The sequence below is a fragment of the Arachis ipaensis genome, chromosome B6, assembly GCF_059453495.1.
Source record: "Arachis ipaensis isolate K30076 ecotype BB chromosome B6, ASM5945349v1, whole genome shotgun sequence".
Lineage (NCBI taxonomy): Eukaryota > Viridiplantae > Streptophyta > Magnoliopsida > Fabales > Fabaceae > Arachis > Arachis ipaensis.
Window position 1 is genome coordinate 149,340,499 of NC_142441.1, and position 11,006 is coordinate 149,351,504.

Genomic DNA, 11,006 nt, shown 5'->3' on the forward strand with positions numbered 1-11,006 from the left:
AGAGGAGTAATTCCTATGATGCACAACACGGATACCGACACGGGACACGCTGACACGTAAATTTTAAAATCTTATAAAATACGGAGACACGCATACATATAAAATATAAAATATTTTTTTGTTTTAATAAATAACAATATATACTATATCTAAATTTATTTCAAGAATATATGTTAAGAATAAGACTGAACACGCCAACACGTGATAATATTTAGGTGTGTCCAAGTGTGTCCGGAAAAAAATTTTTTATTTTTTATTAAGATACGGTTGGATACAGCAGACACGTGTATCGGACAAGTGTCGGCGAATGTCGTATCCAAAATGTGTCCGACACACCGACACGACAACTCAGTAAAGTGTCCTTGCTTCATAGAGTAATTCTCATTCAATCAGCTATAGAAATTTATTTGTCGTTTTTATATTTGGAGATTAATTTTGTCAAGATATTATTTTTGTAGTTTCCCATATAGAACTTTAAGCATTATATTATGAGACCAACATCTTTTAAGAGCTCTCTATGGTTTGTTATTTATTTATTTATTTTACAGTTAAGAGCTCTCTGTTGAGATGGCCAAACTCAAATACTAATTAACTAATATAAATAAAACTCAAAATGTTCAACAATGGTAAATAACTTATTTACTAATAGGTTAGTTTCTGCTTCTATTAATTTAATTTAGATAAGTAAAACTATTCACTGAAATGGAAATCATAATTGTACAAAAAGACTGGCTCATAATTTGGCTATAAACAATCTTCTCTTGAAGGAAAACATCATATCCAACCTTTGTATACTGTCTACATATGTTCAACTCCGCTAATTGGTGTTAGCATGATTTTCAGTCAAATGTTAGTGGTAGTAGAGTCCATGATTACAGAGTGTTTGAAATGAAAAGAGATAAGTAAGATAATCAATTAACAGTGTTAGCCAAGTCTCTCTCAGAATCCAACATAAACAGCCTTGCAATTTTAACCCTGAAATTTGAAAATGGAGGAGTCCATAAAATAATCAAGAAGTTCAATAAAACAGGAAATTAAATTAGTGAATTAGATTAGGACCTGCTGGCTCATTAGTATTTCCACTGCCACATTAAGATCACCATCAGCAGCTGCCAGTGCTACCTCCACCTGTGTCTGAAAGCAGCCAAATACAAATGCATGAATAAAAAGAACTTATTTGTAGGGTTTAATCTACATTTGGTGCACATAATCCGAATCACACCTCATCAAATTTGAGAATATAATATGATGGTTAGTTATTTAATTACATATATGACCTGACAACACTCAACAGCACCACATATTGTTCAACCAGATTCTTTCTTTAGGTCAAAAAGTAGATTGAACTTATTTTTGAGACCAGCAATAAATATGAGAGGCAGACCAAGATTGAACAACAGATAACATTAAACAATTGATCTCATAACCTTATTCTCAGACGTGTGAATATAATTATGCCACAAAGTTTCAGGTTATTTTCTTGATCTTGGAAAAGAATTAGAAATAGTTTTTTACCCTGTCAAAGCCCATTGATACCAGTTTCTTAATCTCCTCTTCTGAAGCAGCTGCACCCTGCAGATGAACCACATAATGAATATCAAATACCCAAATGAAGCACAAGAAAATAGGATTAGTAACAATGGAATGTAAAGGGACCTGATGCTGTGGAACATTAGCAGCCACTGTTGCTACATTACCAGCTGAATTCCTGAATTGAATTGGAAAAATAAAGTGAACATTCAAACAGGTCAACACTCAACAACACAAACTTCCCAATATAGAATAGTAATCACTAATCGGCCCAAGCGAGAAACATTGTAATTTGATTTTGGCATAGTTCCCATTTACATTCATAATTGTTCATGTTGAGAGTAAAGGGCAATATTAAAATTATCAAACATTTAACACCATAAGCATCTTAGTATTGACACAAAATGATTGCAGTCAGCATATTGAAATTTTGCTTATAAAGCAACCACCATAAGTTATCAAGTATGCTCAACACTATCTCTCATACCTTCCTCCTGATAACTGTTGAGCAGTGCTGTGAGCAGATGACTCTAAAGGTTGATCAGGGCTGCTATTATCCAAGAGTCTAGCTTGAAGACTTGAATCTGAATTTAGAGCAGAAGCTGCTTGACCTTGACCAGAACCAAGGGCCCTTCCCCTCCCAGGGAACCTACTGTCCTCAGTTGGCTTCAAGGTATCAACCGAATACAATTAAATTTTATTGAGAATAACATGGCCATGAATGGATAGAGAAACTAGCAATGGACAACAACTTGTATTGAGGGTAGAGAAAGTGGTCAGGTATACTACAGTTTAAGCTTTCAACATCACAATCCAATTTGACATAGCCCCAACAAAATAACTTCTTTCTTATGAGAGAAGAAACCCAATTTAGTTCTTCCTAATTAGAATTGTTCATTCAAGCAAGTATGTAACATTTCACACATTCCCAATAATGAAGTAAACTTCTGAAGATAAGAAAAGTACATAATCATCTTATATATAATCAGAAGTCAACTATAAGATAAAAATAATATTTGAAAACAAAGGAATCTATCTGAGTTTTGCCAGCTGATTTAAATCTTGGGAAAATTCTCCTCTCAAGAACTAGTTACACGACAAAAGAGAAGGAAAAATCAAGTGACTGAAAGAGTTGCGGGAAGTAAATAAAGTCAGACTAGTTTTGACACAGACTGTTAAGCCTATAATAAACATGTATTATACGAAACAATGATTGTTCACTGCATTGTTTTTACATAATGCACACATGAACTCTGCACAACTTCATACTTATATTCAGATAGCAACCAAGCTCATGCCAACAAGCAAGTAGTCCACTGGCACACCTAAGACAACATAACTAGCATACCTGTGCAGACACTTCTCTTTGCGGCATCAATGATGATAGGTTTCTCCAAACATTTCCAGAAAGTATTCCACTGCCAAGAAAGCATAGATTTAAATCAAGGCTTAGTATACACCAGTTCCACTGGCATGGTGCAATGTGAAAACTGGAAACCGTAGTACTTACCCAGAAGTTGAATTTCGGCTTGTATGTGTAGGGATATAACCCGAAGTATTTCCACCAGTGCAAACAATAAATTTAGGACGTCTCACACACGATGACTGAAAGTCAATAGGACATAGACACAAATAAAGGTTAACATATATCGCATGTACGCATATATTTTCATGAGGTGAATGTCTATTTGATGCTTTTTCTATTTTTCTGTTAATTTAAAACAAAAAAATATGGATGAAACCAAGATTTAATGCAGATGTTTTATAGTACAATTCCATCATAACTTTCTCAGTGCATCAATCCATGTCATCAATTCAATCAAGTAGTTAATTGAGGCAATATAAGGTTCAGAATTACATTAGTAATTACTCGAGTACTTTTTGTTGCTACAATAGAATCAACCAATATTTGCTGAAACATTGTGTTTATATGAATTAATTTAGCATACCAAAGATCTTCAACATCAGTTCACCAATCAAGCAAAGCAGTGCCAGACAAATTCGTCAAACACATTTCATGTTCGATAATAGAAGGAAATATAGGAAGCAAGTCACATATCAAGAGAATAAAAATAAGTTTGCTAAGTCCAATCATTTAACAGAATAATGCAAGCTAATACATACATGCACACCTGGTATAACAAAACTATTACCAACTCCTCTTGAACATAAAAGTTACAACTTGTTGTAACATGGACAGATAGCAGAAACACATAGACAGCAAACTGGCAATAAATGGAAACAAAAAGCTCAGACATATAAAGATACGTACAAGCAAGGATGAAGCTTCAATGGAAGAATAAAAAGATGTCCCAGGTATTAGGATATTGAACAAGCCATATGTATCTGAAAATTTAAACACAGCAATATAAAAACCTGAGTTGAACCACTCATTATGCTAAAAAAAGAAATAGTGAAATCTGACATGCAAACCCAGATATAATGCCACAAAGGTGTCCAAGAAGTGAGACATTCTCCATGAGAAGCTGGAACACCACTAGCAAAAGGAATGGATACCTAAAGCAGAAATTGCCAATTTTTCATAAAAGTGAATCAACAAGATGAAGCAATCATCCCAAAAATAAAAATCATGCTCACCATTTCGCCGGGACGTTAAACAAGCCAAAAACACTGCAGAATTCAAATAGAATGTTAATAAATTCACTAGCAAACGCCAATAAGTTCAGATGTTAAGATATCAGATATATGATATATCAAGTGTATACTGTCTTTATGGTGAAAAACAAGTGAGGAAAAAACATTTCCATCTAAATTGGTTGTGACTATTTATAAAACAATATAGATGTCATAGTTACACTTGGTATCTAAATCTCATTAGCATCATTTCTACTCCATGATAATATTCCTATCTGATTTTAAGTAGCATAAGTATATCCCTATATGTGGTTTCAACCAAATTATCTTACAGGAAAAGGTGATTACTAACATATTAAACTGACTTTTTCAATAGTGGTTAATGCCCTGTACCAGCAATATTTATATAACCAACCTCCGAGATTGAGCTCCACTCAGGCTTGTCTCTATAACAATCATGGAAAACAGAACTCCCGAGAAGCCTATAGCACACTCATTCATGAAGTATTCCGACGATTGAATAGGATTGTGTGCCACCAGCAGTGCTACGAGAATGTGGAATATAGCATTGCTCGTGGCCAACAAAATCGTGACATATAGCAGGCGAACTGAACCCATGACCCTCTCCATCTCAGATCCCATGGGAACTAAGGCCATCATGTTGAAGAGAACATGAAGCAGTGAACCATGAAAAAGAATGGAGGTATAAATCCTGTAAACTGCATGCAAAACAGAAACAAAGCAAAGCCATCCGAAAATCATAACATGTAAGCAACCACAAATGAGAAACAATATTACAGCAACAGAATTAAAGCCAAGCCTATACTACCTTCTAGAATTGAATTTAACATGTTCAAGCTGAGAATTCAAAAAGCCACTAAATCAATTAACTGACTCTAAGCTTTATCCAATCAATAAAATACAAAACGATTCGAAGCAAAATGATTTACCTTGAAAACGTGATACAACAGCAGACGGCAAAAAGCATACCTCAGCAAATGAATCATATCCAACCAATAAACAAACCAAGTAAATAATTCCACAAAGAACCACAATAGCAGAAGTGAGGAACGGAATGCTTTCCCAATATTGATTCAGCCTAGTAGAAACCCCAGCCTGCGTCCACCAAGTATATCAATTTTACAAATTCTACCACATTGGCTAATAATTTTTGAAATCAAAACCTAATTCATTTGAAATTGAGAGGAAGAAATGGAAGAGAGAAGAGGTAACCTCAGAAACGATATTGGGTCGCATGTTTCTGGGTCGTGGCATGCACTAAAGTAAACAAGTTTGAGTTGTTTGTAGAGTTCAGTTGCTGATTTCGTGATTCAGCTTCTCAAATCTGTGAAATTCAATTCCTTGCTTCGTGGTTGCGTACGGAGGATCTGATCCAACTGCAAACAATTCCAGAAGCCTCGTACGCTTACCAACTTTCTAATATGTTTCAAATAGGCAAATTAAATTAATTAATCGTAGTTTACCTCGTCTTAAGAAAATAAACCTTATTAAACTCGTCGAAACTTTTTATTCAAGTCAAGGAATTTTAATTTTTACAATTTTAAGTTTTTAACAATAATTTTGCTAAGCATTGCTCATAAGACAATATTTAAGAAACAGGTTTCTATTACCTTATTGAATACATAGGTACTTAAAAGTGTATTTGAAACAGAAGAATTCTGAGGTTTGCCAACTGCTAAATCTTGGGCGAAATTTTCTTCTCAAAGTTAGTTACATTGCAAAAGAGAGGGAAAATTAAGCGACCAAACTAAACGAGTTGAAAGAGGTAAATAAAAGCAAGACTAATTATGAAAAGAAAAAAGCATTTATTACACTTAAGACTTGGGTAAACTATTATTTTGGTCCCCTACGTTTGGGGTGAATTCTATTTTAGTCCCCAACGTTTAAACTGTTCTATTTAAATCCTAAAAAGATTTGATTTGCATCAATCAAGTCCTTCCGTTAAATGGGTGTCAAATTATTGACGCCGTGTCCGACGTGGCAAGGAAGAGTTGATAGTGGTTAGTAAACGTGTAAGCCTTCCCGCCCTTGGACATAACGCATGCTGCTTACCCTGACTCTTCTTCTTCTACTTCTTCTTCTTCTTGTGAAGCACGAAACGCAGAGGAAAAGCCAGAAACTCTACCACTAGTCACTGAAAGATTGCGATTCGCAGCCAGAGAAGTGACATTGTCGTTCAGTTACGTTTAAGCTCCACAGCAGCAGTGAGTTTGAAACCGTTGCTTTCCGGGAGAAGATCGTGTCAGGTATTCCATTGTCAAATCTTATGAACCCATTTGGTTTTCATCTTAATGCGGGTTTATATGTAATGATGTATGTTGATGTGTGATTGTTTTGTTTTGTAGTTTCATATTCGTTTCTTGTTCTGTTTTGGAAGTCTTTATTTTGCCCTAGTGATTTTATTTATGCATTTCTGTTGTTGTTGGTCAATGTGAGAATTTTATGAAGTGTATTGTGTTTGTGTAACAGTTTGGTCGAGAGATGAGCTATTTTAGTGTCAAGATACACCATGGGGGAAAGTTCGGGTTTGATGGTGAACCTTTACACTATGTGGGGGGTGAGACTTCGATAGTGGACTACTGTGATGAAGATAGGTGGAGCAGGTTCGAGGCTATGGAGATAGTGCTCGAACAGGGATATGTGATAGAGAATATCGCTGCAATGTGGTATAAGTCTCTGAACGATGAAACAGATGTAGGGTTGAGGATGCTTCACACAGACAAGGATGCCATGGACATGGCTAGAATTGGAATGAGGGACAACATGGTGGAGCTTTTTGTTGTTCACAAAGATGCTGCTGCTACTACTAGGAAAGGCTGCACTATTGAGGAAATTGAAGAGATAGATGGTGATGAGGCTGCTGCACCCACTGCAGACACTATTGGGCCTGGTCCAATTGTGTTGCACAAGGCCCAGTTGCACAAGGCCCAATCTGTTGCTCAGGCCAAGGTGGGTGAGAAGCCCAATGTGGTGACAAAAGCCCAGAATGATGTGCTGGAGGATGGTGATGAAGAGAGGTCAGAGGGGTCAGATTTCTCAGGTGATGAAGAATCTGAGGATGATGACTACCAGCCAGGAATTGATGATGAGGGGGACAGTGATGAACAATGGAGTGAAAATAGCTCTGGAGATACTGATCTGCATGTTGCATTTGATGACAGCGATGATGATTGGAATGCTGATGGGGGTTTGTATGATGTTGAAGTCACAACTACAAAAGATCCTCAAAGGCCGAAACAGAGTGTTCCAACTGAGAGAGAACAAGGAGAGCAAAGTGGCAGTGTTAATAAGGGTAAAGAGCAAGTGGTGGCTGCTGGATTAAGGGATGAGGATGATGGGTATGACAGTGAGGGGTTGTGGGATGTCCCTGTAAGTGATGATGAAGGGGATCCCTTGTTCAGGAGGTACCCGGTGTATAAGGGATTGAAGAATATGAAGGAGTATAAATGGGAGGTTGGGACAATGTACGTAGATAGGAATGCTTTTAAGGAATGTGTAACGAGCTATGCCGTGCACAGTGGCAGAGGAATATGGTTCTCGAAGTGTGATAGCCACCGGTGCAAAGCTGTTTGCAAAGAAGGTTGCAAGTGGTTTGCTTACTGCCATAAGATGAAGCGAGAGGATTCATGGCAACTGACAAGCTGTTACAAGAAACACACATGCTCTAAGGCCACCAAGATTGGTATAATGAGTTCTCAGTGGCTAAGTAAGGCTTTTATGAAGAAGATCTGTGAAAACCCGAAAATCAAGTTGAGAAGTTTGATAAAGAAGGCTCATAGCAAGTGGAATGTGGATCTCACAATGACCAAAGCTGCCAGAGTGAAGCAGCAAGCCCTGGATGAAATAAATGGTACCTATGGAGAGCAATATAGGAGGATTTATGACTATGCTGCGGAGTTATTGAGGTCTAATCCAGGGTCCACTGTTCAGATACAAGTGGAGAGACCTCCTGAATTTGAGCTAGAGACACCACCTCCTGGTACGGACCTGAGACCACGATTTCAGAGGATCTATATCTGCTTGGAAGCTTGTAAACGGAGTTTCATGGTGTGCAGACCCATGATTGGCCTTGATGGATGCTTCATCAAGACTCCATATGGGGGTCAACTGCTAACAGCAATTGGATGGGACCCCAATGATCAGATTCTGCCAATTGCCTATGCTGTTGTTGAAGCAGAGACGAAAGATTCGTGGAGATGGTTTTTGTTGAATCTGTGTGATGATTTGGGAGTTGATAAGATCAGATGGTGTACATTCATGAGCGACCAACAAAAGGTAACTCTCAACCTAAACTTGTGTAATTAATTCTTTCTTTAATTCATGTCTTGCTGTTATTGACTGGTGATGTTTTTAAATTCTGCTTCAAAGGGATTGATCCCAACCTTTGATGAGTTGCTGCCTGGCATAGACCACCGTTTTTGTGTCAGGCACTTATATAGCAACTTCAGAAAAAGGTTCCCAGGTGTTCAGCTAAAGATTATGATGTGGAAGGCTGCAAAGGCAACATATGTCCAGGAATGGGAGAAGAGGATGAAGGAGATTCAGCAGGTTGATCAAGGAGCTTATAATCATCTCATGGAGATCCCTGCCAAGTATTGGAGCAAGTCCAGGTTTAATTATTTTCCTAGAGTGGATACACTTGTTAACAACATGTGTGAGTGTTTTAACTCTGTTATTGTAGAGGCTAGAGAGAAACCGATTGTTTCCATGCTAGAAGACATTAGGGTTTATCTAATGAATAGGTGGTCTGATAACAGGCAAAGTATAGTAACATATGCCGGAGAAATATTGCCAAAAATAAACAAGAAAATTGAAAGGGAGTTTGATAAGGGTGGGGAGTGGCTGGCCATATATGCTGGTAGGGACAAATATGAAGTGTCTAGCAGTCAGGGTAATAGAGCCAAGTTTGTTGTGGACTTAAACTTACATGAGTGCTCCTGTAGAAAATTTTAACTAACAGGTTACCCTTGTGAGCATGCCATGAGCTGCATTAGGAAAATGTGTCTAGATGTTAAGAACTATGTCAACAAGTGTTATAGGAAACAGACCTACGTGGACTGCTACCAACATGTAATCTACCCACTGAATGGACCAAATCTCTGGTCCCGGACTGAGAATGATGATGTGCTGCCACCAGTGTTTAGGAAACCAATAGGGCGCCCAAAACTGAGGAGGAACAAGACTGGTGATGAGCCACGCAACAATGGACCACTGTCTAAGTTAGCAAGGACTGGACAACAACAAAAATGTTCATATTGTTTTGCACTTGCTCACAACAAAAGAACCTGCCCTAGAAAACGTAAGATGGAGGCTGCAGCAAAAAAGGTAAAGTTGTTGTTGTCAATTTGATTTCAATTCCTTACATGTGAATGTTTATACTATCCCATTAACCCAATTTGTTGTTACTGTTTATAGCAGAATGCAACTGCACAAGCCAAGAAAGGGGCCAAGAAAGGGGCTGGCACAACTAGGACTCCAAAATCCAACAAGATCCCTGCCAAGACAACAACACAGCCAGCAACAAGACTTCAGCCAAAGAGGAAGAGCAGTACACAAGTTGGAGGAAGCCAGGAGTCACAGACATCATCCAAGAGAGCTAGATGCAGCAGCAGTGCCAGTCAACCACAACCATCAATAGCAACAGTCACTAGCCCATCAAGGAGGTCCCTGAGGTTCATGGCAAAAATACCACCTAGGGCCTGGAAGGCATTGGGATGAAGAACATAGTAGATTTTAGTGATTCCATCTGTTTTGTAATGAATCTGTCAATGACCAAGGACTAATGTCCCTGTGATACTTTAGACACCCTACTTTAAGACTACTACTGTTATGTTGATCTCTTTTGTGTTGTTACCTTTTCATGGTTATATGTAAGGCTTGTTTGGATATTGTTATGGTTAAGAGAAGCTACTTTAAGACTTCTCCATTATCTAATGAATTACATGAATTTTCAGCAGCAAAGGTTATGTGAATTGGCAAATTAAGCCTTGTTTTTATTAGTAGATAAAACTGAAATAAACTTGTACATAGCCAAATAATGTATGTCACAATACAGGAACTCATTGCTATTCATTTCAATCAAAAACCTTACAATGTTTACAGCAAATGGCTTTACAGACACAGCCACAAAAAAATTTCATTCTCTTTACATTACTGTTATCACCCAACTGTATGTCAATTTTTTCAATCCCTAAACAATTGACATTCCCTACAAACCAGGGGACAACAACAGAATGGCAAAAATAAACAAAATGCTAACCCCCTAAACATCAATTGAGTCGATCACATAGCAGCAGCCCAGCCAGTATCCATCCAACAATTCCAACACCAAGTGCCAATGCAAACTTCCTTTCAGCTTTCTGCAGTTCTTCTTTCAACGAGCTTGCTTTGTTCTTCAGTCTTTGAATTTGTGGATCTTGTCCTTCAGGCTCTGCCCAAGCAAAATAATCGCATCCATCTCCTATCTGTTCTCAACCAAACCAACACGAACACACCAGCACGAACACACCAAACACTTCAGATCCTTCAAACACTAACACCCAATGCTATTTTCAAACAGGAGACAGAAAAGATGAGACTCACCTGAAAGTTGACGCAGCCCCAGAATCTTCTTCCTGGGTTCTCCGCTGTAGATGACGTGCGCAATACCGGTCTCTCTCCACAGAAGCAAGTCCTCCTTCTCCCACGACTCTTGGTGCTGCTACGCGAACCTTGGGAGGACGACTGGGTAGCCATTCTCATTCTCAGCAGACGATTTTGATTCAACTTTGGGGATTAGGGTTTACTTATTGGACTGGGCAGCATTTCATTTTTCTTTTTTTTTTCCTGCTTCCAATTCCAACTGTTAACTACAGGCAAAC

General features: G+C 38.0%; 3 protein-coding genes across 5 annotated transcripts; 2 read left to right on the top strand and 1 right to left on the bottom strand.

The window, feature by feature from the left end:
- Positions 1 to 739: 739 nt before the first annotated feature.
- RBL15 (RHOMBOID-like protein 15) lies at positions 740 to 5,756 on the bottom strand. Of its 2 annotated transcripts, XM_016307440.3 has the most exons (13): positions 5,359 to 5,756; positions 5,076 to 5,241; positions 4,541 to 4,844; positions 4,129 to 4,161; positions 3,956 to 4,047; positions 3,803 to 3,876; positions 3,041 to 3,135; positions 2,879 to 2,948; positions 2,018 to 2,196; positions 1,657 to 1,708; positions 1,516 to 1,572; positions 1,060 to 1,134; positions 740 to 975 (listed from the first exon to the last, which is right to left on the bottom strand). In XM_016307440.3, exons 1-13 carry the CDS (start codon positions 5,398 to 5,400, stop codon positions 970 to 972), a joined length of 1,245 nt encoding a protein of 414 aa, XP_016162926.1. In that variant the 5' UTR covers positions 5,401 to 5,756; the 3' UTR covers positions 740 to 969. The 2 variants fall into 2 exon arrangements, with proteins under 2 accessions (XP_016162926.1, XP_020960923.1); XM_021105264.2 differs by lacking the exon at positions 740 to 975 and having other exon boundaries at positions 1,048 to 1,134.
- Positions 5,757 to 6,627: 871 nt separating this feature from the next.
- On the top strand, positions 6,628 to 9,099 carry LOC110263862 (uncharacterized). Its single transcript, XM_088491842.1, has 2 exons — positions 6,628 to 8,421; positions 8,515 to 9,099. The coding sequence occupies exons 1-2, from the start codon at positions 6,628 to 6,630 to the stop codon at positions 9,097 to 9,099; spliced, it is 2,379 nt and encodes a 792-aa protein (XP_088347968.1).
- Positions 9,100 to 9,105: 6 nt separating this feature from the next.
- LOC148563118 (uncharacterized) lies at positions 9,106 to 9,994 on the top strand. 2 transcript variants are annotated; one of them, XM_088491843.1, is made up of 2 exons: positions 9,106 to 9,471; positions 9,562 to 9,994. In XM_088491843.1, exons 1-2 carry the CDS (start codon positions 9,127 to 9,129, stop codon positions 9,862 to 9,864), a joined length of 648 nt encoding a protein of 215 aa, XP_088347969.1. In that variant the 5' UTR covers positions 9,106 to 9,126; the 3' UTR covers positions 9,865 to 9,994. The 2 variants fall into 2 exon arrangements, 1 of the variants encoding a protein (XP_088347969.1); XR_015886130.1 differs by having other exon boundaries at positions 9,331 to 9,471; positions 9,565 to 9,627.
- Positions 9,995 to 11,006: the final 1,012 nt, after the last annotated feature.

Excerpts from the sequence above, each read along its gene's own strand:
- RBL15 (XM_021105264.2), bottom strand. The coding sequence starts at position 5,400 with ATGCCACGACCCAGAAACATGCGACCCAATATCGTTTCTGAG. Across the intron at positions 2,949-3,040 it reads AGCCGAAATTCAACTTCTGG|TGGAATACTTTCTGGAAATG; the intron begins GTAAGTACTACG and ends CTTTCTTGGCAG. Across the intron at positions 1,709-2,017 it reads CAACAGTTATCAGGAGGAAG|GAATTCAGCTGGTAATGTAG; the intron begins GTATGAGAGATA and ends AATTCAATTCAG.
- LOC110263862 (XM_088491842.1), top strand. The coding sequence starts at position 6,628 with ATGAGCTATTTTAGTGTCAAGATACACCATGGGGGAAAGTTCGGGTTT. Across the intron at positions 8,422-8,514 it reads TCATGAGCGACCAACAAAAG|GGATTGATCCCAACCTTTGA; the intron begins GTAACTCTCAAC and ends TCTGCTTCAAAG.
- LOC148563118 (XM_088491843.1), top strand. The coding sequence starts at position 9,127 with ATGAGCTGCATTAGGAAAATGTGTCTAGATGTTAAGAACTATGTCAAC. Across the intron at positions 9,472-9,561 it reads TGGAGGCTGCAGCAAAAAAG|CAGAATGCAACTGCACAAGC; the intron begins GTAAAGTTGTTG and ends TACTGTTTATAG.